The sequence below is a fragment of the Camelus bactrianus genome, chromosome 4 (assembly GCF_048773025.1).
Source record: "Camelus bactrianus isolate YW-2024 breed Bactrian camel chromosome 4, ASM4877302v1, whole genome shotgun sequence".
NCBI classification, from domain to species: Eukaryota; Metazoa; Chordata; class Mammalia; order Artiodactyla; family Camelidae; genus Camelus; species Camelus bactrianus.
In genome coordinates this window covers 59,049,095-59,074,120 of record NC_133542.1, presented here as the reverse complement: position 1 = coordinate 59,074,120, position 25,026 = coordinate 59,049,095, and the positions used below count along the sequence as shown (strand labels likewise).

Sequence of the window (25,026 nt, the reverse complement as noted above, 5' to 3'; positions counted from 1 at the left end):
CCTACAAAAGCTGCCAATGCATTGGAATCATCTCAATCAAACGGCCTCCTTGTTTAATTAACTTACAGTAATAGCACTATGTGGCTTTATTAAAAAAAAAAAAAACAACAACTGGATCCCAAAGTGCTTCTCACTGACACCTATTTCTTCTTTATGTCAGCAAACAGTGAAATACCCAAATGAGTATTTCACAACCTTCCTCTACTTCACAAAAGAGGGAACTGAGGAAAAGTGGCTGACCCAAGGCCCTAGAGCAAGTTCAAGACCAGGTTGAGGGGTTCTGAATTAGCCTTCAGTTTAACCCTGTGAACGAAAATACTCCAATGTGAGTGAAAATACTGCAAACGTATCAGTAAACAAAGAATGCTGAAACCAAGTCATCAGCGGCTGCCGCCACCCCCTCAGTGGGGACAAGCCTGCAGCCCAGCCTCTGCAGCCACTCACAATGGTGCACCCTGAGGGGACTCAGAATAAGAAAGGACAGGATACTGGCCCTAGATAGCTAGGTGCTTGCAAAAGGAATGAATTCAGTGAGCCCAAATGTTTGCTTCCTCCCATACATAGAAAAGCACTAAATTCTTTAACTTGAGATGCCTGATTCTCTTTAGACAACAAGTAATCTTTTATTGTTCCAACTACCTGGTCTTTGTTGTAAAGCTCCTATATATCCTAGCTCCTCCCCTACCTCTTCGGAGCAGCCCCTCAATCCCGGCTCGAGTCCTCCCACCAAGTAAAACATAACTTTCAACTTTTAGGCTGCGCGTTTATTTCAGTTGACAACCCCAAACACCTTCCTCTGCTGCTATCTGATGTACAGATTTATTTAGCGGGGGCAGAGTCTTTCCAACCCAATTAGAGGAAGTGTTCCTGTTACGGAAGCGACAGGCCAGCCAAGAAACAAGCACCACTGGGAGGGTTGGAGTACTCAGATGTATTACGCTGGCGGGCTCAGAGGGGCTTCTGCTCCGAAGCTCTGAGCACCTCCAAGACATGTGCGTGAGGTTTTACAGGGTAAAGTACAAGCTTGGGGTATTTGGCCAATAGGCATGGAACAGCTTTAGCAGCATCATTATCACAAAAGTGGAGGCAGGGAGGCAGCAAACCAACATTCCAAAGCTAGATATCTCTTTGAAAATCCAGCTGGCTAGCAAAAAAACATGAACAGCAAACCAACGCTAATTAACTTAGATTTACAAGTTAGTCCAGCAGAACTCAGATCAGTATTCCGATACTTAGATTTGTGTGTTATCTTGTTAGCACAGCCCAGCTTTTCTTTCACATTCTTAGACTTGTGAGTTATCTTGTTAGACCAGCCCAGCTTTTCCTTCACATTCCTAGTGTTAGAGCAGGCAGATAGCTAGATATGAGCAGAGAAAGGGGGACACAGACCGTACGGCAGGAATTGGGCAGAAAGGAGGGGCACAGGCCAAATGCAGGAAACCACATATCATGTAAGCACCAGGGGTCCCTGGGCAGAGAAAGAAAAGCAGGAACCTTGGGGCTGATACAGGATCATGCCTTTTGGGATGACAAGTGGCCTGGAGAAGAAGAAAGAAAGGTGAGAAAAGGGAGGAATTTCTAGTGTCTGAATATAACCTTTTGCTCATTATGTCCTCATTTCAATAAAATTAGCCTTGCAGATCAGAAGTACCCATCAGGCACCAAAGCCATGACACTCCCGATCCAGACTAAACAAGGACAAAAATCCCTCCTCCCTTTGGGAAGGTGGAGTTGGGATGATAATCAGGGAATACGACCCCAAACCCTTCCCTCCCCAATGAATTTTCCGCCCATTCATTTTTACACCCTAGGTAGCTAACTTGCCAAAGAAACTCAGGGCAGCGGCTCACCTGAGCCTGCCCGCTCTCCCCTGAGAGTGTACTATCCATCCTTTAATAAATCCTCACTTTACCTTTTTTTTTTAACCTTTAAGTCTTGTCTGTGAATTCTTTCTGGGACGGGACAAGAACCTGGAACACCGGTTGCATCTATTGCAACACTAGGAGAAGACTTTTGAATTTCATTTTTCAGGATGATTATCTGAAGTTCGCCAGATGAAAGGCAACCTGACTTCCCCTCTCCCAGGGCTATGTCCAACGGAGAATATTGCACCATCCTGACTTCTGCACCTCATTTAAAACTCGGTTAAAACCCACTTCAGTAAACATACAGCAAATGCTCAATAAACGTTTACTGTTATTATTATTACATCTCAGATTGGCAAAATGAGGCAATGTGATATAGGTCAACCGACTTAAGCCCTCTGAGTCTCATTCTTTTCGTCTGCTTAACACAAGGGGCTTCCCTTGCTTCGCTATGCCATTTTCCCCATCTTTGCTTTGCACCTTCCACTGTGTTTCCATTTGCTGCACATCTTAGCTGAATAGGTCCCATTCTCATATACCTGGAATTCTTTTCTAGTTTACGTCTTTGCTTCATTGTCCCCGTGTACCTTTTCCATGGCTCCCATAATTTACCATACTTTGCTATGAGAATTCTTTTCTGTACGGCACCAACACCTATTCGAAATATGGCTCCATCCAGTCTGTCACACTTTTCGCTCAATGGGCGCGGCCATGTTAAACCCCTGGCTCAGGGAGACTAACGACCTGGAAAGTCTCGCGATAAAGGCGAGTTAGGGATCGCGCGAACTTCCGCGATAGCACCGAGGGTCTGGCCGCCGGGGCATTGGAATGGGCGGGTTGTAGCGCCGGAAGAGGCGGGAAGTTGAGGAGTCCGGTTCTCAGAAAAGGAAGTTTGAGTCACTGGCTGCGGTGTTGGGAGTAATGGCGTCGTGTATGGTCTGCGACTGATCGTTCGTAGAGGTCCGTATTTTCCGTTCCTGTTGTGGTTAGTAATTAAGGGGACTTGCCCTAGATAGTGAGTGACGCCCAGAGGTGCAGCTGGTAGTGGACTCTGAGGAATGTCAGCGGCCTACTGGGGACTTATGTGGCTAGCGATTGGGCATGACCGTGTGAGTGGTTCTGGGTCTTTCGGGGTCACGGATTGGGATGACATAGAAATCAATAAATGGGGCCGTGAAAGAAGGTATCCTTCATTAGGTTATTTTGGGTCGGTAGGGGCTGCAGTCCGCGACTATTAGGCGCCTGTGTGGTAGCTTGGGGAGCACGCGGCTCGTGATCAGTGATCCGGGCTCCAGCCTGAATTTTAAAGTTTGCATCCAGGCTGCACTACGCACACATCATGAGGTGGAGTTTCTTGTGTGATTTTCTTAGGCGGGTGAGGATGTTGAGGATAGAGGGAAAGTTCCCATCCTTCTCCCAGAGGTTCTGTTTCCATCCCTGAAGCTATCTCTCTGATTATATTCTCTGCTGCTAACTTTGTAGCTAGTCAGGTACTTCAAGCTGAACTCTTCCCTCAGGCGCTCTCAAAGCTTCTTTGTCATCTCCCCCTGTCCCTCAATCTTTGCGCTATCTCTGGACAATTGCAACCACACTCGTATCAGTTTTCAACCTGAAAGTCATGACTTGACAATCTATAGCTACAGCCCAGACGTTTCTGACAAGCTCCAGATTCACAGTAGCCAACTATCTCCTACACATCTCTGTGAGGTTTCCTTATAGGCACTTCAATCTTAGCATGATTAAAATAATTTATCATCTTCATACTTTACCTGTTCATCCTGCTATTTTCTACATCATTGTAAACGGCATCACTTTTCATCCAGAGAGCCAGAGTGAAAATCCTGAAGACATCTGTTTTCTCCCCACCCTTCTCCCATATCCCATCTATCTTTTGATCCTGGTGATTTTGCCTCCCTGACATCTCTCCAGTTTGTCCTCTCCGTTCCCACTGCCATGGTCTTAGTTCAGGCTGCATCATCCCTTGCCTTTTAAACCTGTATCAGGAAAACCTTGTATCTTAGTATTGGACTCTCTGGGGAAGTCAGAGTAGGGATGGCTGATTCTATCCAGGAGGCATCTTGAAAGCCTTTCTAGAGAAGGTGACATTTGAATTAAGCCTATACATTTGAACTGATCCTGTAAGTCTGGATGAGAGTGACTATTACAGCGTATTGAATCCCTTTTTATTTTCTTTCAGGCAAACTCCCTTTAGTGAATTGTGCCCTTTAGAACTTCCTTGATATGATCTTGGGTTAAGATGTTGGAAGGACAATAGCTGATAAAGATAATTACCATTTTTTTGTTTCAAAAATAATACAACTTATTCTAGAAACATTGGAAACTGGAAATGCTAAATGCAATTTAACAGAAACCACTTATAATACTGCCACCCAGAGATAACCATAACATTTTTATGTATGTCCTTTTAGACCCTTTTTTCTTGAAAATATATTTCTTTTCAATATATTTATTGTTTTATAACTTATTTTTCTTGCTTTGTAATTCAACAAGAAAATTTTTTCCAGGTCTGTAAGTACTTTTCTAAAACATTTTTAATGACTGTAGTATTCTATTCTTTCAGTAATTGATTTAACCAGTCCTTATTGTTGAGCATCTAGGTGGTTTCTACTTTTTAGGTGATAAAGCAGCACTGTAATAATGAATATCCTTGCAGATATATCTGTGTACATCCATGCCTATTTTTTTAGAATAAATAAATTTGTAAGGGTCAAGAGGGAGAAGCATTCTAAACATATAATAGAGTACAGTCACATTCTCAAATGAAAAACATCATACATGTTCCAACCCTTTCAGAACTGTAAATTAATAGATTGATATTATCACAGCATAATCCTTTGTGATCTCTCTGAATCTTTGAACAGGGCAGTCTCTAAAGGGTAGTCTTTTATGTAGTTGCTCATAGAAATTTCTAGGCTGATGATTGTGGGAATCGCAGGGCCGGCTCAGACTCTCAAGGCTATCTTTTTTTTTCCTCTCCCTGCTCATCGTAGCTCTCTATACTGATATCTGCTGCTTCTGAAGAGCAATGAGAGAAAATGGCCAAGTCTCAGGTAAAGTGAACTATTTATACCCCGTTTTGTTTTCCACTATATTTGAGGCAGTTTAAAAGAATTAATTCAGTTAAATGAAAAAATGTAAATAGAGATCAGGGAAAATAAAATAGAAGATCTAGACCAAGGAAACTTGGAACATAGTCATAAAAGTTACAGGATTTTTCAGAGTTAAAGTTAAGCATACCACCTGCAATTATATGATTTACATTGTACATTAAATGTGATAATTTCTTGAAGAAAGTAAAAATGTTTTGCACTTAGGTTTGAAGTTATTCTCCTGATGGGTCTGCATACATATGATATATAGGGGTCAGTGCCCGTAACATTTACCAACCCATGATAAATTCCATAGCGGGTTTCCCCCTAGCTGTTTCTTAAACCATTTCTCAAAATAAGTATAGGGCATAATAACAAGGCAGAATTTAATTTCTAGGCAGTAAAATTAGAGGTCCAAGTACACAGCTGCCAAACAGCCTGGCTTGATCCAAGAATAAATTCTATAATTTTGGGAGCAGCATTTTTCAACACTGAGAGTTTGTAAAATTAGTCCAGGGGATTCATGCAATTAAATGTAATACCTAATTTGCATTTTTTAACCAATAAAGGAAGTAGTCAGATATTTTTCCTTTACAATGCAATAGACTGAGAGCCTCGAAGTGTGTATCAAGTGAGCATGCTTGGTGGATAGTGGAGATAAAGTAAATTTGCTGATTTCTGTTGGTTTTTCACTCAGCTAAACACTGCTGCCGGAATTTTAGCTGTGATTGTCATACAGTTTTAAATGCTTTTATTTGAAGGTATATATTGTTTAATTTTTACCTATAATATTCCATTGGTTATACCCACTATGCAGCGTATAGCTTCAGCATAGTAGTCTTTAAAATGGGCAGCATGCATTATTTAGGAGATGTGCAAGATAATTCCCTGGGGTATGGGGAGAAAAGATGAGAACTTCTACTTATATGTCTTTTTAATGATCGTAATATCTCAGTATTAAGTACTTATATATAATTTATAGGTTTTTAAAGGTATATATTATTGATGTGCATCCTTTTTTTTTTTTTAACTGAAAAATGTCTCACCAAGAATCACCTCATTAGAACAAAATATGCTCCTGTCAACCAGGATTTTTGGAGCTCTGTCAAAAAAAATCAGACTCAAAAACCAAATATTAGAACAAAAGATGTTCCTAGTACCTTTATCCTTGGGAAATTACATAGGTTTTAGGAGCTATGACCAGGAGCCAGGGATGAACACCAAAATATGTTTCTTGTCATATCACAGTATCATGGTTTCCAATTTTAAAAGTTTGGGGACTCTTGTCTTTTTTTCTTGAAGTGTATTTGCTGTACAGTATTATAAGTTGCAGGTGTACAATATAGTGATTCACAATTTTTAAAGGTTATATTCCATTTATAGTTAATGTAAAATATTGGCTATATTCCTCATGTTACAATATATTCTTGTAGCTTATTTTGTACCTAATAGTACCTCTTAATCCCCTGTCCCTATACTGCCCCTCCCCACTTTGCTCTCCCCATTAGTAACCACTAGTTGGCTGTCTATTTCTGTGAAGACTACTGGGTTTTGTACCTATAATTCTGTACCCAATTTCAGTGTGGGGTTTTCCTCCTACGTACCACCAAGCAGTCTTTCAACGCCAGCTGAGTGTCCTATAATTTAACTTAATTTAATTTTGACACTGCCTACCTGGAGAAAGCATCAGATCCTACAGGTTAAGGACTTAGTCCCACAAGGCTGCTCTCCATCTCAGATGCCAGTCACAAGTCCAGATTGTTACCTTTGCGTCTGACCTACTGGCTATAAATCGAAAGTTCCTACCACCCACTCCTTTGTTTTGATTTATTTTCTAGAGGGGCCCCAGGACTTAGGAAACCAGTTTACTCACTAGATTACCAGCTTGTTACAAAGGATATTAAATGATGGGAATCAATAGTCAGGTGAAGAGATATATAGGTCCCAAACAAAGGAGTTTCTGTCCTCTTGAGTTTGGGGACCACCACGTGGCACATGGGGACATTCTGGTTCACCAGCCTGGAAATTTTCTGAACCCCCTTCTCATCGGTCTTTATGGAAGCTTCATTACATAGACATGATTGATTAGCATTGGCCATTGGTGCTTTGTTCAACCTCTAGCCCCACTCTCCTCTCTAGAAATCAAGGAATGGGGCTAAAAGTTCCAACGTCTATTCATGGTTGGCTTCCCTGGAACAGCCCTCATCCTTAGGTGCTGTCTTAAGATACCTCATTAACATAACAAAAGATACTTTTATCCTTCTCCTCACAGGAACTACAAGGGTTTTTAGAAGCTCTGTGCCAGGAACAAGATGAGGTCCAAATATATTTTATTATAAGTCATAGTATCACAGTAGTTTTGGTACTAGTGTACCTCCTCATTTTCAGAGGTCATTTTCCTTTATCTCATCTCAGCCACCAGCTCCCATAGTCATATACTAGATTTATAATTACCAATAACTCCAAGCATTTCACCCTCTGGACATTACTTCTGTTTCTAGATTGTTTACTCTAGTATCTTGACTCCAACAATTCTTCAGTTCTGTACAGACCTCTGATCCATTGACTCTTCATTTTCTCATTGTCCATTACATTCCTCTCCTTATTTCTTACTTTTCTTTTTTCTCAGCTTGAATTCTGTTTCTTGGTTTTTGTTAGGAGCAAGTGTCACCCCACTGAAGTCCAACTGCCTACCCATTATGGCCACACATAGATATCTATTATAATAGATGTCATGAACTTAACTGAGACAAACAGGATTTTTTGTGGTAAAACATATATAGTTTGCCATTTTAATGATTTGTTATGTCTACAGTTCAGTTACACTAGTTATATTCACAATTTGTGCATCCATCACCACTATCTGCTTCCAAAATTTTTTCATCACCCCAAACAGAAACTCTATACTCAAGAAGCAATAACTCCCCATTTCTCCTTCCCTCCCATGGCCCCTGGTAACTTCAAAACTACTTTCTGACTCTATGAATTTACCTATTGTAGATATTTCAGATAAGTGTAATCATAAAATATTTGTCCTTTTGTGTCTAACATATTTCACTTAGCATGTTTTCAGGGTTTATCTATACTGTAGCATGTATCAGAACTTCATTCCTTTTTATGGCTGAATAATATCCCATTTTATGGATATCCCACATTTTGTTTATCCATTCATCTGCTGATGGACACTTGGGATCTTTCTACCTTTTCACTTGATTGTGAATAAAGCTTCTATAAACATTGGTATACAAATATCTATTTGAATACCTATTCTTAAATCTTTAGGTATATACTAGGAGTAGAATTTGCAGAGTCATATGGTTATTCTGTGTTTAATTTTTGGAGGAACTGCCAGAATGTTTTGCACAGCAGCTGCACCGTTTTACGTTCCCACCAGCAATTTATGAGGGTTCCAGTTTCTTCACATCATTGCTAGCACTTGTATTTTCCATTTTGTTGATCATAAACATCCTACTGGGGTAAAGTGTTATCTCATTGTGGTTTTGTTCTGCATTTCCCTAATGATTAATGAGGTTGAACATCTTTTCATGTGCTTATTACCAATTTGCATGTCTTCTTTGGAGAAGCATGTATTCAAGTTCTTTGCCCACTTTAATTGAATCATTTGCCTTTTCATTATTGGACAAGTAGAATTCTTAATTCTACCTCTCCCCTCTATCCAGACCAGCTCTTTCTTGTCTCCTGGACTTTAATGGGATGCCAGTTGCTTGGACCAACCAAGGAGTTTTAGTTGATTCATTTCCTCGTACATTGTCTTTCAGATGTATCTTGGTTGGATATGATTAGCATCAAATTTTAAAACAGGTAGAACTTAATCATGGTTTGAAAAGTAAGCAACAATGAGTTCATCAGCACTTTTGTTACTAACTGATCTAAATTATTCCATTCTTCTCATTATTTCTAGATGTACATTTTAAAAATTAATTAGATTAACTATTATTTTAAATTATTTAAACTTTAAAAACAATAGTTTCTAATTTAATTTTTAAAAGTTTTTTAATGGAAAATTTAAAAATACGTAAAACTTTAGAGAGCAATATGATGAATCCCTTGTACTTCCTCATATTTTCAATAATTATCAGTATTTTACCAATCTGACATTTTCACTCTTTCTCTTTTATTTATTTGTTCTCTGGAGTTGCACATTTTAAAGCAAATCTTACTCATGGCATTTCACCACCATATACTTGCTTTGCATATTTCTGTTGCTATCTTCATGTTACAACAAGTGATACTGGTTTTCCGTTTAGTGGTTTCCTTTTAAAATACATTTATTTAAGTAAAAAAGTTGAATTGAGTTAAAACTATTAAGTCAATAATAGTGCGGATGACATGACATGCAGATATAGTAAAACTTGTGAAGGTGATACGTTTGAGAGCATTATATTGAAATGCTCCTAGGTCCTTGAATTTATCATGTTCTTCATGTATACATGCCTTTTTACTACTTCCTTCATCTGGAATGATCCTTCTTCCTCCTCCACAGATTACCAGAGAATATACTATTAATTTTTTATGTTTCAAAAACTTTTAATTTTATCATTACATTACAAAATTATTTTTATATTTTCACTATTCATTTTGCATAACTTTACATCTACAGAGCCCAGCTCAACATTCCAAAATAGAATCACTCTTTCGTATTTCTATCAAAATCCATTTAACACCTTAATAGCATTTATATACTTACTTGCTTGCCTCCATCTCTAGTCTGTAAACCTTCCATGTTTTGTTCATGTTTGTATAGTGAGCACCAAATAGTGCTAGTCATGATGGTGCTTAATAAATGCTAATGGAAAGAGAATGAATGATTCTCAGTGGCAGTTTTTCTTCTCCTACATAGTAGAACCCAAAATTGGCCTCAAGGTAAACGTCTTCTATAACATTGTGATAAACTCTGCATTAAAAAAAAAAAAGCAGAAATGTTCTCATACATCTTTTACACATCACTCAGTGTTTTTTACTTTAGAATGAATAGAAATGTCCTCTTACAGGGATTTGTGTCATTCCAAGATGTGACTGTGAACTTCAATTGGGAGGAATGGCAGCAGCTGGACTATGCTCAAAGAAACCTGTACAGGGATGTGATGCTGGAGAACTATAGAAACCTTGTTTCAGTGGGTAAGGACATCTTCCCTCACCTATTAGTCACCTATTTGCTGTATAACAATTATTCCAAAATTTAGTGGTTTAAAGTAAACATTTTTTACAAACAATTTCTGTAGGTCAGGAATTCGAGCTGAGTGATTCTGGCTTGTGGTCTCCCATGTGATTGTAGTGAGATGTTAGCAGGGGCTGCATGCATTTGAAAGCTTGAATGGGACTGTAGGATCCATTTCTAAGATAACTCACTCACATGACAGGAGCCTTCAGTTCCTTGCTGTTCATTGGCAGGGGATCTCGGTTCCTTGCTATGTGGGCCTATTCTCGTGACGTGGCTGCTAATTTCCCCCAGAAAAAGGGAGAGCAAGGAGGAAATCACGGAGCTTTTTATGACCAAGTCTCTGATATCACACACCATCTCTTCTCCCTTACTGTGTTTATTAGAAGTGAATTTACTAAGTCCAGCCCATGCTCAAGGAGCATGGAATTAAGCTCTACTTCTTGAAGGGAAGGGGGTGAAAGGATTTATGGGGCTATATTAAACCCACCAAAGTGCCCAACTGACTGTCTTTCCTTTATATTTTACTAAAATCTCTTGGGTCTCCTCTGAATGCTTAATGGGTTTCATCTCAAGCCATGAGTCAAAAGAATATTAATTTTGAGTACCAAATACTGGTGGGCCTGAGTTCTTGATTTTTATAAATTAATTGTGATATAATGTATGTAATAAAGTGTTCAAATATTAATTACACAACTGGTGCATTTTTTCATATGTATATACCTACTTGACCACTACCTAGATGAAGGTACAGAATATTTCCAGTACTCCAGCAGGCTTCCTTGAGCTCGAGTTCCCTTACCATTTGTCTTCTCAGAGATAACAACTTATGGTTTCTATCACCATAAATTCATTCTGTTTTTGACCTTCATGTAAGTGTAATCACACAGTATGTAAGTTTTTTTGGTCTGGCATCTTTCATTTAACATAAAATCTGTGAAATGCATTTATATTGCTGCATGTCACAGTGGTTTGTTGTTCCTTATTGTTGTATTATATTCTGTTTAATGAGTATACATTAATTCATCAATTTATCCATTCTACTGTTGATGGTCATTTGGGTTGTCTCAGATTTGGGCTATTATGAATAAAGTGGTTATTAACATTTTTATATATATATCTTCTGGTAGAAATAAGCATGTCATTTCTGTTGAGTATATGCAGAGGAGTGGAATTTCTGGGTCATAGGGCATATGTATATTTAGCTTTAGTAGATAGTCCCAGTTTTCCAAAGAGATTATACCAATTTATATCATACTAGCAATGTATGAGAGTTCTATCAACCTTTAGTAATGTCAGTCTTTAATTTTAACCATTCTGGTGCACATGTAACGGATGTGAGTTCTATGATGGTTAGTTGACCACTAACACCCAAATCCCGTATTATTCCCATAAACAGGGTATCAGTCTCTGAATTCAGATGTAATCTTTTTGTTTAAACAAGAAGAAACATGGATGGAGGAGGGAGAAATGTCAAATTGGGCCTATTCAGGTAAGTGAGAACCTGGCAAATGGGAGGTAGGGATGTAAGATTCATATTGATAAATGAGATGTTTGTTTCTGAAATATTTTTTAGGAAATCATTCTTTAAGGCCATAGACATTTAATAAGGGCTGAAGACAATGTGGGATTGTCAAATACCTAAATGACACTTCTACATATCAAACTCCCTCACAGTACTTTTTCTTTATTTGACTTTTAGAGAAATAGATAACCCTCTTACCCTTACTCTTGATCTTATCTAACCCATGTATTTAGGACATTTCTTAATTAGTTAGCATTCCTTTGACTAACATCTTCAGCTCTCCATTCTCCCAGAGTGGGGTTATGCTCCTCTTCTCATGCATTCATGCGTTCATGTTCTCTTTCAGAGTAACGTACTTAATAATGTTCATATTCATATTCCTTCTAATTACCTTCTTTCTGTTTTTCTCATCTTCCTTTCAGTGTAAAGCATCTTGGAGTTAAAATCCTTTGCTTGTTTTTTAAAAAATTCTTCAGGGACTCCAATAATAGAAATATTCCTTCTTTGCCTGTCTTCCTTTTCCACTGCTTTCTTTATGACCTTTTAAAAAATCTGATTCTTTATGTCATTTTTATTATATTGGTTGTTTTCCTTCCTTTCTTCAGTGCTGCTTATTAAACTTCCATTTCCCATCTTTTCTCCCTGGCTACACCTTGTAATTTAATCTTTCATTTTTACTCCCCTGAGTTCCATCAACTTTTTTTCATTTTCCCATTTTTTTTTCAGTTTGTTTTTTGTACTTAAAGTTCTGATTCATGGTGATTTTCCATGTCTTAATATGCTTATCTGAGTATATTTAATTTTGCTTGGAGTTTTAATAAAATTTTCTTTATGGCAAGACTTTTGAAGGGGACAGTTACCTCCGTTTATTTCTATTTTGTCTTCCAGGACCCTAAGTTTCCTCTTTTTTTTTTTTTTCCCTCCATCACCAGCATCCAATTACCAGATGGTGCTTCTTCCTTCTTTTTTGCTTTTATTCTCCCTCTGAAACTGCCTGTTCTTCTACCTCAGGATCGTCCCCTTTAAATAGAGTCTATCTTATCCTCTGCCTTTTTACGTCATCTAACCTTTTAAGATGCATGTAGTTGGAAATCCTTTCCCTGTAGTTCTGCTCTAATCTGCCTGATTATATATAAAATGTTTTTATATTTAGTGTGTGTTTGATATTTCTGTTGGTCACATCAACTCACTCCATCCCCTTTGCTAGCACCCTTCCTCTGTCTTTCTGAAGTTATGTTTTTGGTCTGCCTTCATTCTTCACAGAGCCTTGTAGGGGGAGTGGAGATGGGGCAGAAGTGTGTGGGGCTTTGTGGGACTATGACACTGAGCTCATCAACTCTTCTTTTTCCATTGCTCCCCTGCTCACTTCTTATGTCTATTTCTTTTTCTGTCTTTGGGTTTTAATATCATATTCTTAAATTTCAAAGTTGATCCTACTCTTTATTAGATTTCTATCTATTTCCATTAAAATGAAGAGTTTTATTTACTTTTTGTTTTTGTGTTTTGTGTTCCTCGATGCTAAAGAGCAAAGTAACATCATTTACACTTGGGTTTTCTTTCAGACTTTGAAATTAGACCCAAAATGAAAGAATTAACTCCACAGAAGAGCATTTCTGAGGTGATACTCCATAACATGATAGTGTACTCAGGTTTTGAAGACTGGAAACTTGAAGATGAGATAAGTCAGCAAGAAAACCAAGACAAGTTTTTGAACCAAGTTGCATTTATTAATAGTAAGTCACTGTCTGAGGAGATAGACCAAGAATGTAATGCACTGGGGAAAGGAGTTCATCTGAACAGAAGATCTAATGAACACATCAGAGCCTTCATACATAAATCACACCCCTTTGCACAACCGAAAATTCTAACAAGCAAAAAATCATATAAATGTGTTCAGTGTGGGAAAGCCTTCAGTGGAAAGTCAGGACTTACTGTACATCAGAGAATTCATACTGGGGAAAAACCATACAAATGTAATGAATGTGAAAAAGCCTTTATTCAGAAGTCACGACTCACTATACATCAGAGAACTCATACAGGAGAGAAACCCTATGACTGTAGTGAATGTGGGAAAGCGTTCACCCAGAAGTCAAACCTCATTAATCATCGGAGGATTCACAGAGAGGAGAAACCCTATGAATGCAATGAATGTGGGAAGGCTTTCAAGAGAAAGTCATCACTTAGTGTTCATCAAAGAACTCATACTGGGGAGAAACCATATAAATGTGATGAATGTGGAAAAGCCTTCATCTGGCAATCACAGCGCACTGTACATCAGAGAATTCACACTGGGGAGAAACCCCATAGATGTATTGAGTGTGGAAAAGCCTTCAACAGGAAGTCAGAACTACGTGTACATCACAGAATTCATACCGGAGAGAAACCATTTGAATGTAATGACTGTAAAAAAGCCTTCATCCACAAGTCAGATCTCATTGTACATCAGAGAACTCACACTGGGGACAAAAGACATCAGTGCAATGAATGTGGGAAAGCCTTCATTCGGAGTTCAGAGTTCATTCAACATAAGAGAATTCATACTGGGGAGAAACCCTATGAATGCAGTGAATGCAGAAAAGCTTTTATCCAGAAATCACAACTCATTGTGCATCAGAGAATCCATACTGGGACAAAACCATATGAATGCACTGAATGTAGAAAAGCCTTTAGCAATAAGTCACACCTTACTGCACATCATAGAGTACATACTGGAGAAAAACCCTATCAGTGCACTGACTGTAGAAAAACTTTCAGCAGGAAATCTTCTCTCATTGTTCATCAGAGAACTCATATTGAACAGAAATATTCTTAATGGAATGAGGAAACTAATTCAGTGGTCAAAATTTCATTACACTTCATGGACTTCATAGGCTAGAAAGTCTCTGGATATACTAAACATGGGAAGCTTTCAACAATAGTTCCAGAACTATTAAGCATAGAAAATTCATACTGAGAAGCAACTATGAGAAATCACGTTTCCAAGAAACATTACATTGGTCATCTTGGTTGAGACCAAAAAGTTTTTTTTTTAAGTGTACTAGAGAAATCCCAATTACACATGATTGACTTATTCACAAAAAAGTACATATTCTTAAATGAGAAAGTTGATTTATCATGACAATAAAGTGACAACCACACGTAATCATTCTGCAAGTGATGTAAGAATGGCATTTAAACCCAAATTATCTGTTAATTGGAAATGAATATGCATTTTTAACTGGTCTGTCTTTTTCCACACTAAATGACACTGTTTTCCCTACCTCTTAATGTAAAAGGACAATTTACAACTGAAGAAGCAATATGGTTTGTTACTTAACAAGAGTGTAAAGAGAGATCATGTATGGCTCTTCCCCAACTCTTTTGTGATGTGTATAGACTGAAGAGAGGATGAAGCCGATGTATTTATAAAGACTTCAGAAGTCACTGGTAGTCTTAAGAAACGTTATTTGGTGTAAAACATATAGAGGTAAGAAAGACACTGAATAACACAAGACTGAAAGAGGGCAGCAAAGTGTCCCTAGCCCGCGTTGGCATACTCAACACACGACAAAGGAGCTCTACACAAGGAATTTCCTGTTCAGGCTCCTGTTAGTTTTCCACTCAGTATGGTATTTACACGAGTACTGTTATGCATAGTTTGGGATCGTTGTATCCTTATGATAATCAGAATTGAATTTTTTAAAGCTGCTTTTATTGGATGTTTCTACCACAAAGGCATTCTGCTAAGCATTTTGACATGTACTTTTTTATTTAATCACTACAGCAAATGTATGAGACTGGCATTATCACCATTCTATAAAATGAGACAAGTGGAGCCTGGAGACGTTCCCTAATCCAGCAGAGGCCACATGGCTAGTAAGGGTTGGGATTCAAACCAGCCTTTTAGCCCTCATACTATTCTGTCCCATTGGGGTCATTGAGGAGTTGGTGCCATGCCACTTCAACTCCAGAGAGAACTGAGTTTAATTTGATTGAACATTATATGTTATTCTGTGTCCTGCCCCTACATTTTGTTGAATAAATTAACAAGAAACATGCATTTTAAGGGGGTTATTAGATTTCATTTTCTTATATGTAGAAGCTGTTGGAGATACTACTTTTTTTGAGATATTTATCCAGAGGTACCTGTTTTGCTGCTCTATAAATTTCCTTGTGACCAGCCTAAACATTAGAAATCATACTATTATTTTTCAGTTTGCTTGAAAAAAAATTGTTTGCTTTGTTGAGCTGTTATTTTATTATCACAAATAAATTTTCTTACAAATTCAGTCATCCAAGGCCTGCTTTACTTTTAAAAGGACAATAACCTAATCTTATATAAGTATTCATTGCCAAGAAGTATTATGAAAAGAGGGATTGATATCAAAAAACCTTTTAAAACTTTTCTTGAATGAAGGTGAAGCTCATATACCACATTGAACTTAAGCTTAAATTTTTTATAAATGAAATGCTTCCTAAGATATTTAAATGAAAAATGTTTTAAAATTGAAATTATTGAATAATAACCATGATTATTAAATTTTAAAGTGTTTAAGCTTTCAAATTATTATTTAAACTAAAAGAAGTAAATTGCTGTCATGCAATTTTTTATTAGTCACTTTAGAAGATGACTTTTATATTTTTAGTGGGTTGTAAAACAAAAATCTGTAAAACAGAGTATACAACAGAGACCATATATGGCCCACAAAACCTTAAATATCTACTATCTGGACTGTCATAGAAACTTTACTAATCCCTGAACTAGAACATAAACAGTAGGAAAAAGTCAATGAAAACAAAATGTGGTTCATTGAAGTGATCAATGCAATTGATAAATCTTTGGATAAGCTGATCAAGAAAATGAGAAGACAAGTTACTAATAGGAAATAAAGGAGATGACACCACTATTCTAGAATCAATAGATAACAAGGAATTTTTTTGTAACTTCATTTAAAAAATTTGACAACTATGATGAAATAGTTGAAGTAACTATTGAAGTAAGTGAGTAAAAAAGAAATAGAATACTTAAGTAGCCTTATTACAGTAACAGAAGTTAAATTTGTAATTTAAAATCCTCCCTGGGGAAAAAAAAAAATCCAGATCTAGATGACTTCACTGGTGAATTCTATTAATATTTAAGGAAGAATTAATATTAATCCTCCAAAAACTTTCAGAAAGTAGAGGAGGACAAACATTTTCCAGCTCATACTGGATCAGTAGTACCCTGAACCCAAACCAGATAAAGACATTCATAAGTAAAGAAAATTATAAGCCAAAACCCTGATGACTATAGAAGTAAAAATTCTTTAAAAATTAGTATACTGAGTCCATTAATACATAAAAAATGAAATACGTCCTGATTAATTCTTGGAGGCTATTCTAGAAATTCAAGTTTTTATTTAAACATTTGGTTATCACTCCATGTAATTTACTGTATTAAAATAATGAAGGGGAAAACTCACATAATACATACATAGATACAGAAAATGTGTTTAACAAATTCAACATCCATCTGTGATGAGAACTTTAGCCAAATGAGCAATATATGGTAACTTCTATACCTCTGCCATTTTTATGGTTACTACTTTCTACAAAAGATCACAAACAAAGCAAAAATATCTGTTCTCATTTTTATTCAAATTGTAGTAGAAGTCCTGGCCAGTGTAGTAAGAGAAGAAAAAAACAGGCATACAAATAGGGACAGAAGAAATAAAGCTTTCTTTATTCACAATCAACATGATCTTAGACATGTAAAATTCTAAAGAGTGTACAAAGATTAAAACTTATAAATGAATTTTGCAAGGTCCCAGGATAAAAGGCCAATATTAAAAAAAATTGTATTTCTATGAATTAGCAACCAAATATTGAAAAATAAAATTGAAGAATCCATTTTCAGTAACATCATAAACCATAAAATAGTTAGAAATAAATTAACCAAAGGTAAGCACTGGAAACTGCAAAATATTGCTAAGAGAAACTTTAAAACTAAATAAATGGAAAGATCAATCATCTTCATGGATTAGAACATGCAGTAATGTTAAGATGTTTGTCTCCACGTTGGTCTATTCAATCCCAATTAAAATCCCAACAGGCTTTTTTTGTTTTGCTTTGTTTTTTCCTGGGTGAGGGGGAGAAATTGATGAGCGGATTCTAAACTTATATAGAACTGTAAAGACCTAGAAGAACCAAAATAACTTGGAAAATGAACAAAATTGGAGGATAGATTTTTGTACTCTTACATTTATGTTTAAGAGCTGTTTTCAGTTAATTTTAATAATTTGTGAATTAAAGGTGATATATATATGTATTTGTATATGGATATACAATTGATCAGCATAATTTGTCAAAAAGACTATCCTCTATTGAATTACCATGACATCTATATCAGAAATCAAATATGTGTGACTTCTTCCTTCTTTCCACTGCTGTTGACATGTATGCTTACAACATTGTCTGGGTTTTGTAATTTTCTGTTAACTCTTGAAATCAACTTTATTCTTCTTTTTTCAGAATTATTATGCCTATTCTAGATCCTTTGCATTTCCATGTCATTTAAGAATCAGCTTGTCAGTTTCTACAAAGAAAGCTGAAAGGATTTGATTGAGATTTTATTGAACCTATAAATCAATTTGGAGATAATTGATATTTTAGGAATTTGAATTTTCCTTTCTACAAGTATGATATAACTATTTGTCTTATTTAATTTCTCTCAACAGTGTTTTGTAGTGTACAAAGTACAAGCCTTACGCATATTTTGTTAAATTTTCTCCAAGAATTTCATATGCTTAGGCTGCTATTGTAAATGATATTTTATTTTCATTTCAATTCAAATTTTTCATGGCCCATATATAAATACAATTATTAACTATATTTTATTCTGTAACCTTGCTTAATTCAGCTACTGGATTTATTAGTTTTTTGTAGATTCCTTAGGATTTTGTCTGTGTAAATTTTCTCTGTGTACATAAAAACTAGATTTATTTTCTCCTTTCCAATTTGTATGCCTTTAAATTTTTTTTATTCTTTTATTTTATTCCTAGCCCACTGGCTAGAAAAACTCTAATACGATGTTAAATACATGTGAGCAAAGTGGACCTAACTGCTTTTTTCTCAATCTTAGGAAGAAAGCATTACGTTTTCATCGTAAGGGATAATGTTAGCTGTAAAGTTTTTATTGTAGATGTCTCTTATTAGTTTGAAAAAGTCCTTTTTATTTCTAGTCTAAGAGATTTTTTCTTTTCTTTATTATGAATGGGTATTGAATTCTGTCAAATGCTTTTTCTACATCGGTAGAGATAAGCATATAGTTTTTCCTTTTTGTTGTATTAGTAGTTTTATTTCCTGACCTTTTTCTTTTTTAATTGAATTATAGTCAGTTTACAATGTTGGGTCAATTTCTGGTGTACAGCATAATGTTTCAGTCATATGTATACATATATATATTCCTTTTCATGTTCTTTTTCATTATAGGTTACTACAAGATACTGAAAATAGTTCCCTGTGCTATACAGTATACATTTGTTTACCTATTTTATATATAGTAGTATCTGCAAATATCAAACTCCCAATTTAAATGGGAGGCTATTAAAGTGTAAAAGGCAGTCTCAGTCTGGATGTAAGCTGACCTTTTGATGACTTACTGTCCTGATAAAGGCATCCAGAACATCTGCTAGAAACTCGAGGCACCTACCCTAAAGTAACTTGTAACTCCTTAAGGAAAAATATTTCCTGACTCACATCAGAGTCAGTCACAGTTATTGCCAGGCAACTTTTAATAACCTCGTCGCTTTTTATCTCTATAAGCTCCTGACCATTTCTCTTCCCTGGAGCACTCTTTCAGGGTTACCTGAATCTGTGTCTCCTGAATTGCAATTCTTAAGACCCCCCCAAGAATTCTTTTCTTATTTGCAGATGCCTGCAGAATATTTTGGTTGACACTATTCAAATATTTTATTTAAATTCAGTTTGTTGGAAAACTATGTTACTGAGATAGTCTGTGCCTGGGACCCTCTACTGGAGTGCTTGCATCTGGACAAAATACAAAGAAAGGATAAGGGACTAAAAAACCTGCATGCACGTACAGTTGGGGCAAATAAAGAACAGTAGGATACATAAAGGCCAAAACCCAACTGCCACTTCTGAAGTGCCAGGAGCAAAAGCAGGGTAGTGCATGATGCCTGAACACAGAACCACCAAGGAGGTGGGCAGACCACCTAGACCACCCCTCCAGCCCGACCCACTGATCTGCCCCTACCCTCACCCCATTTAAGGAACCAGCTCACCACCTTAGGGAGCAAGCAAGGGTACCTGTTTCTTATTTTTGCTCCCTTATGCTGCAGCATGAGTCCCAATAAAGCCTTGCCTGAATTTCTTGTCTGGCCTCTTATCAAGTCTATTGATTAAAGAGCCTAAGAACCTGGGCCTGTATCATCAAAATTAAAATAATGGAGAATAATATTTATTTTTTAATTAAAAAATTTCAATCAATACCTTAATAAATCCACATAGAAATTCACTTCAAGTGCCTTGATTAAATCCTGCTTACATAGGACACTTAGACAGGGAAGCAATGTCAAGACCATACACAACAGATAGAATGGTTACTGAGGCAGGAAGCCCCATAAAAAGACCGGCAGGAGCCCTAGACAGGGATACTGCTCTCCTCTTAGCACCTTCCGGTTCCCTGGCCCAGAGACTCTATCTCACTTTTTGCCTCTAAAGCGGCTAACTTACACCTAAAATTCTATTGGTTCCCTGAGCTCACTTTTGATTGGTTATTTCCTTCACTCCTGATTGGTTATTACTCTCACTCCTGATTGGTTATTACTCACACTTCTGATTGGTCCACTTCCCTAACTTCTGACTGGTCCATTTATAGTACTTAATTTGCATGGAGCTCACTCCTGATTGGTCTATTTGTACAAAGCTTGTTCCTGGTTGGCCAACTTCTGTTGTACTTTATTTGCATATAATGTTGCAAAGTGTAAAACTGGCAGCCTATAAAAGGCTTGTGTAAAGCTATGGACGGCGTCCAGAGCTTGAAGTGTTAACTTTTTTGGGCCGGCTAGCGTAACAAACCTGAGTTCTCCAAGTCTTGGTCTGTCGCCGGGATCCGGGTTGTTGTTACAAGTGAGCTGTAACACCGAGCTTTAACACATTTTTCCCAATATTACTCCATCTTAATTTACAATGGCCCAATATTATTCTACCCCATGCATGTAACTGCTCATATCATTGACAGAGTAATACTTAAAAATATGATGGAATAGCTACCAAGAAATTTAAAAAGTACTTTCAGTATATGACATTGCTCTATTTTTAATCTCAAAAGTATATATAATACGTGTTAAGTGTGTATCTCTTAATAAACGATTTCATTTTAAAAATATGTAATACATACTTAAGCGTATGTAATTGTATATAATTTGCATACATGCATAGAAATAGTCTATATTTGTATAATACTGAGTATCTGGGCTTTTATCTGATTTTAATTTTGTTCTGTTTTCTTACCTCTTTTCTGCAGTCTATATGTTCTTTGTATAGGAAACAGGTATGTACGTTCCTTTTTAATTAAATTCATTTATTGGACATTATTCATAAGAACAGATGTGGAGGGCACATATTAAAGTACAAGGAGTCATCAAAAAGTACTATTTTTGGTAGCATTAAAATGAACTTAACCTAAATTCCTAACAGACAGACAAAAAAGGCTAGAAAAAAATTTATCGTATAGTATAACTTCATTTTTGGTTGGAATCAAGCGCGCGTGTGCGCGCGCGCACACACACACACACACCATAACGAAGAGTTGGGGCGTCAGAAAGATTTTTTAGAATGCTTGTGTGCACCACAATGTTAATAGTGATTCTCTGTCTTACGGAATTCCATCTAATTTGGGATTTTTTTTTTCTGTCCTTTTTGCTTATCTGTTGCATGAGAGGTTATTTATAAATCATCTATTGATATAATGAACAGATGTTACTTTTGTGTAAGAGCGAAAACGTTTGTTAACGAAAAATTTGCATCCCTTTAAATTCCTTTTTGTCTATATCGAAAGGAAAACCTTTTTTTTTTTATTTAAATAACGACGGTGAAACGCACTTTTGCAACTTGCAAGGAGGTGGGACCGCCCAAGCCCAGTAAGAGTCTGTGCGCAGGCGCCCTGCCTTTGCAGAGCATGCTGGGAAATGTAGTTAGCGGCCGAGGGCGCGTGCGCATTTCCTGGCTTGAGGTGGGCTGGAGGTGGACCGAGTTCTTCGTTTTTCGGTGTAGCTGGTGAGCTCGTTTTAAACTTGCACGCGGGTGGGAGTTAGGGAGGGAGCTCTGTTTAGGAATAACACCCGCCCCCAGGGATGGGGAGGGGCTGGAGAGGCCTGAGAATGCATTGGTCGAGCTTGGTGGCGGGGGCGAAAGAAAGGCGGAGATAAGTGCTGCGGGGTTGGTGTTTGGTTCGCGTTGGAGTCGAATGCGGAGTAGTGACCTGGACCCCGCATCCCAGTTATGCCTGCTTAGAGCTGTCTCTGGGTTACAGGGAGACAGAGCCTTGGTTGTGCATCCCAGCCTTAAGGACGAAGGGTTTGAGCTCTCACTGCTGGGTGGGGGGCGTACGGGGTGGGGAATCACGACAGAGCTTGGGGCTTTTGGGCTTTGTCTCTGATGGGATCAATCCGACAGACAAATACACGAAGGCGAGGGGCGGCCACTCCAGATCTAGGCAGGGAATTACAGGAAAACTGATCTGTGAACTTAGTGGCCCTAAATTTAGGTCTCCTGACATCCAGTTCTTTGCTCTTTCCCTGAAATGCACCTCCTCTAGAGATGGTTTTTGTTTTGTTGTTAATTTTCTGAAGACTCTTCTGTAAAGAGCTGTGGAATTGATTCTCTACTTTCTGTGGGCTATGAAGAGCAGTTGATTGTTGTTTTTGGCATTTGTGAATGAGTTGTGAACAACTTAAGATGTTTTACAGGTGTTACGCTTTTTATCAGTAAACAGGAGGGGGCTGATTTACCAGATGTCTGTTCTTGGGAAGGCCAGGGCTTTGGAGTTAACCCTGTTTCTGGATTGCAAGATTGGAACTGTGCCCCTGAACACTGCAGTGCTATAGACATGGGATCAGAGCTCCAGATGGCAATGTTAGTGGCCTTTCTCTTTGTACTCTGCCGGAAAGGAGTCTGTTCCTAGACTCATTCTGACCTTTTTAGGGAGGGTGTGGGCTACATCCAGGTGGTCAGACAGGATTCCCATAAAACAATCCTGATTTTTTAGGATCTCTTTCCTTTTTCAGCTCTGTTTTCTCAGGTTTCTACTTGATTAGATAAGATGGACTTAAGAAGGAGGACCTGACCATTGACCCCTCAATACAAGTCTTTGGTGAGCAAAACTTTTTAATGTTTTTGTATCTTGCTGGGTTTCACTTCTAAAATTAACACCTGCAGTTTGAACTATCACATGTAGTTAAATATCTCTTGAAATTCTCTTAATTGCTTATAATTTATGTGTACATGTTATGTGTACATAGCTTTGCAGTACTATATGATATAAATGTAACCAAATACATTCTTTAAACATTAAAATAACTCTTAGCCTGGCAAGATGCTCATTTAGGAGAGCCATGTGACATTTGAGACTGAAAACAGCAGAGTCTCCCATCTCACACTTAACTTCAGATAGCATACTTTCTTGAGCCTATTTGGCAAATTTGTACACATAAAGCATACAAGTGACATCTCTCTCCTGAAATGTCATCTCTGTGCCCAGAGGGAGGAAATTTTTTTTTCATTCATTGAATATTATTAATTAGAGACCTGCTTTTTGCCAGGTAATGTTTGAGGCACAGGAGATACAGCAGTGAAGAAAACAAAGTCCCTGGCTACATGGAACTCACAGTCTAGGATGAGCACACAGACAATAAACAATACACAGTGGGTCAGATGGTGACTAGTGGAAGAAACAGCACTATAGCAGTGATGTTAGGGAGGGCCTGAAACAGCTGTTATTTCGTATATGGGGTCAAGGAAGGCTTCACTGGTAGTGTGACATTGAGTAGAGACTTAAAGAAAATGAGAATATGGGCCTTGCAGAAATCCAGGAGGGGAAAAGTTCCCAGACAGAGGGAACAGCAAATGCAAAGGCCCCGAGGTACAAATGTGCTTAGCCTGTATGGAGAAAATCAAGAAGGCCAAGGTAGAGGTTGAGATGACAGAGGAAGAGGAGTTCAGATTGCACAGGGCTGTGTAGGACATGTCAAGGAGATTGGCTTTTACTCTGAGTGAGAAGGGAGGCCACAGGGAGGTGGTTGTAGTCGTTATTGTTTAATCAGCTCCATCGAGGTATAATGTACCAATTTCCATAGGAGGATTTTGAGGAGAGAAGTGACATGATTTGACTTGTATGTTAAAGGAACTATTTTGGGCGCTCTGTTCAGTATAGACTGTAGGGGATTGAGGGTAGACACAGCGATGCTGGTTAGGAAGCTAAGGCAATAAGCCAGGTGAAAGTTGATTTCCTTATTTCCTTCACTCTCCTGCTCTTTAACCATCTGACACTTCACTCACATCCGACCTTCAGCTCCTCCCCCATCTTCACTCTCAGTTGATAATCCTGCTTCCCGTTTCACTGAGAGAAGAGAATAAGCGGTAAAGAATGCCCAAAGTCTCTCACCACCACATTCACCACCTTTCCTGGAAGCATTCCCACAGTCTGTCCTCCCTCCTGGTACTATAGACAAAAGGTCTGTGCTCTGATTTTTGGCCAATTTAATGTTACTTGTACATTAGATCCCACGTCTCACCTATGCAGGACAGTGCCTGGCATAATCATTGGGCAAAATTCCTGATCTGTCATTCATATTCTTTTTAAAATTTATTTGGATGTATGGACAACATTAATTTTCCTAGAAAAATAGAAAAATTCAAATGCAGATTATTAAAAATTATAAATGACCTAATACCCATCAACACCTATTTGCTCTAGAAGAAATCTTTACAAATATATTATGCTATTATCATTCTTGAGTTACAAGGGACTTCTGTTAAGAGTTTAACTGTAACCCCATTGGAAGAGAATTAAACACATAGGATTTCCTTCCTTTTCATGAATATCTCTTCCTATTGTTCTATTTCTCACCCCTTTCCAAGATCCTGTCTCATTTTCAAACTTAGAATGTTAAGAAAAGATATCTTGGCCAATTCTCAAAGTTCTGGTATATATATGTTTAGTCTGGGTTTAGACCATTTAAATATATCTTGATCTCACTTCAATTGTATACATACTCCAGTGTCATTAGTAAATGTAGCTTTGCTTTACAGGCAATAAATTGCATTTGTCAACTATGAGGCTTTCCATTTTAAATGTTTATAGTTATG

General features: G+C 37.5%; 1 protein-coding gene across 1 annotated transcript in view; it reads left to right on the top strand.

The window, feature by feature from the left end:
- Nucleotides 1–2,699: 2,699 nt before the first annotated feature.
- The window catches only part of LOC105070763 (uncharacterized), a 34,389-nt gene continuing 12,062 nt past the window's right edge, over nucleotides 2,700–25,026 (top strand). Inside the window, 5 exon segments of the mRNA XM_074362022.1 lie at nucleotides 2,700–2,825; nucleotides 4,877–4,936; nucleotides 9,988–10,114; nucleotides 11,554–11,646; nucleotides 13,242–14,483. Of these exon segments, the coding sequence (XP_074218123.1) occupies nucleotides 4,922–4,936; nucleotides 9,988–10,114; nucleotides 11,554–11,646; nucleotides 13,242–14,483 (1,477 nt within the window). The 5' untranslated portion in view covers nucleotides 2,700–2,825; nucleotides 4,877–4,921.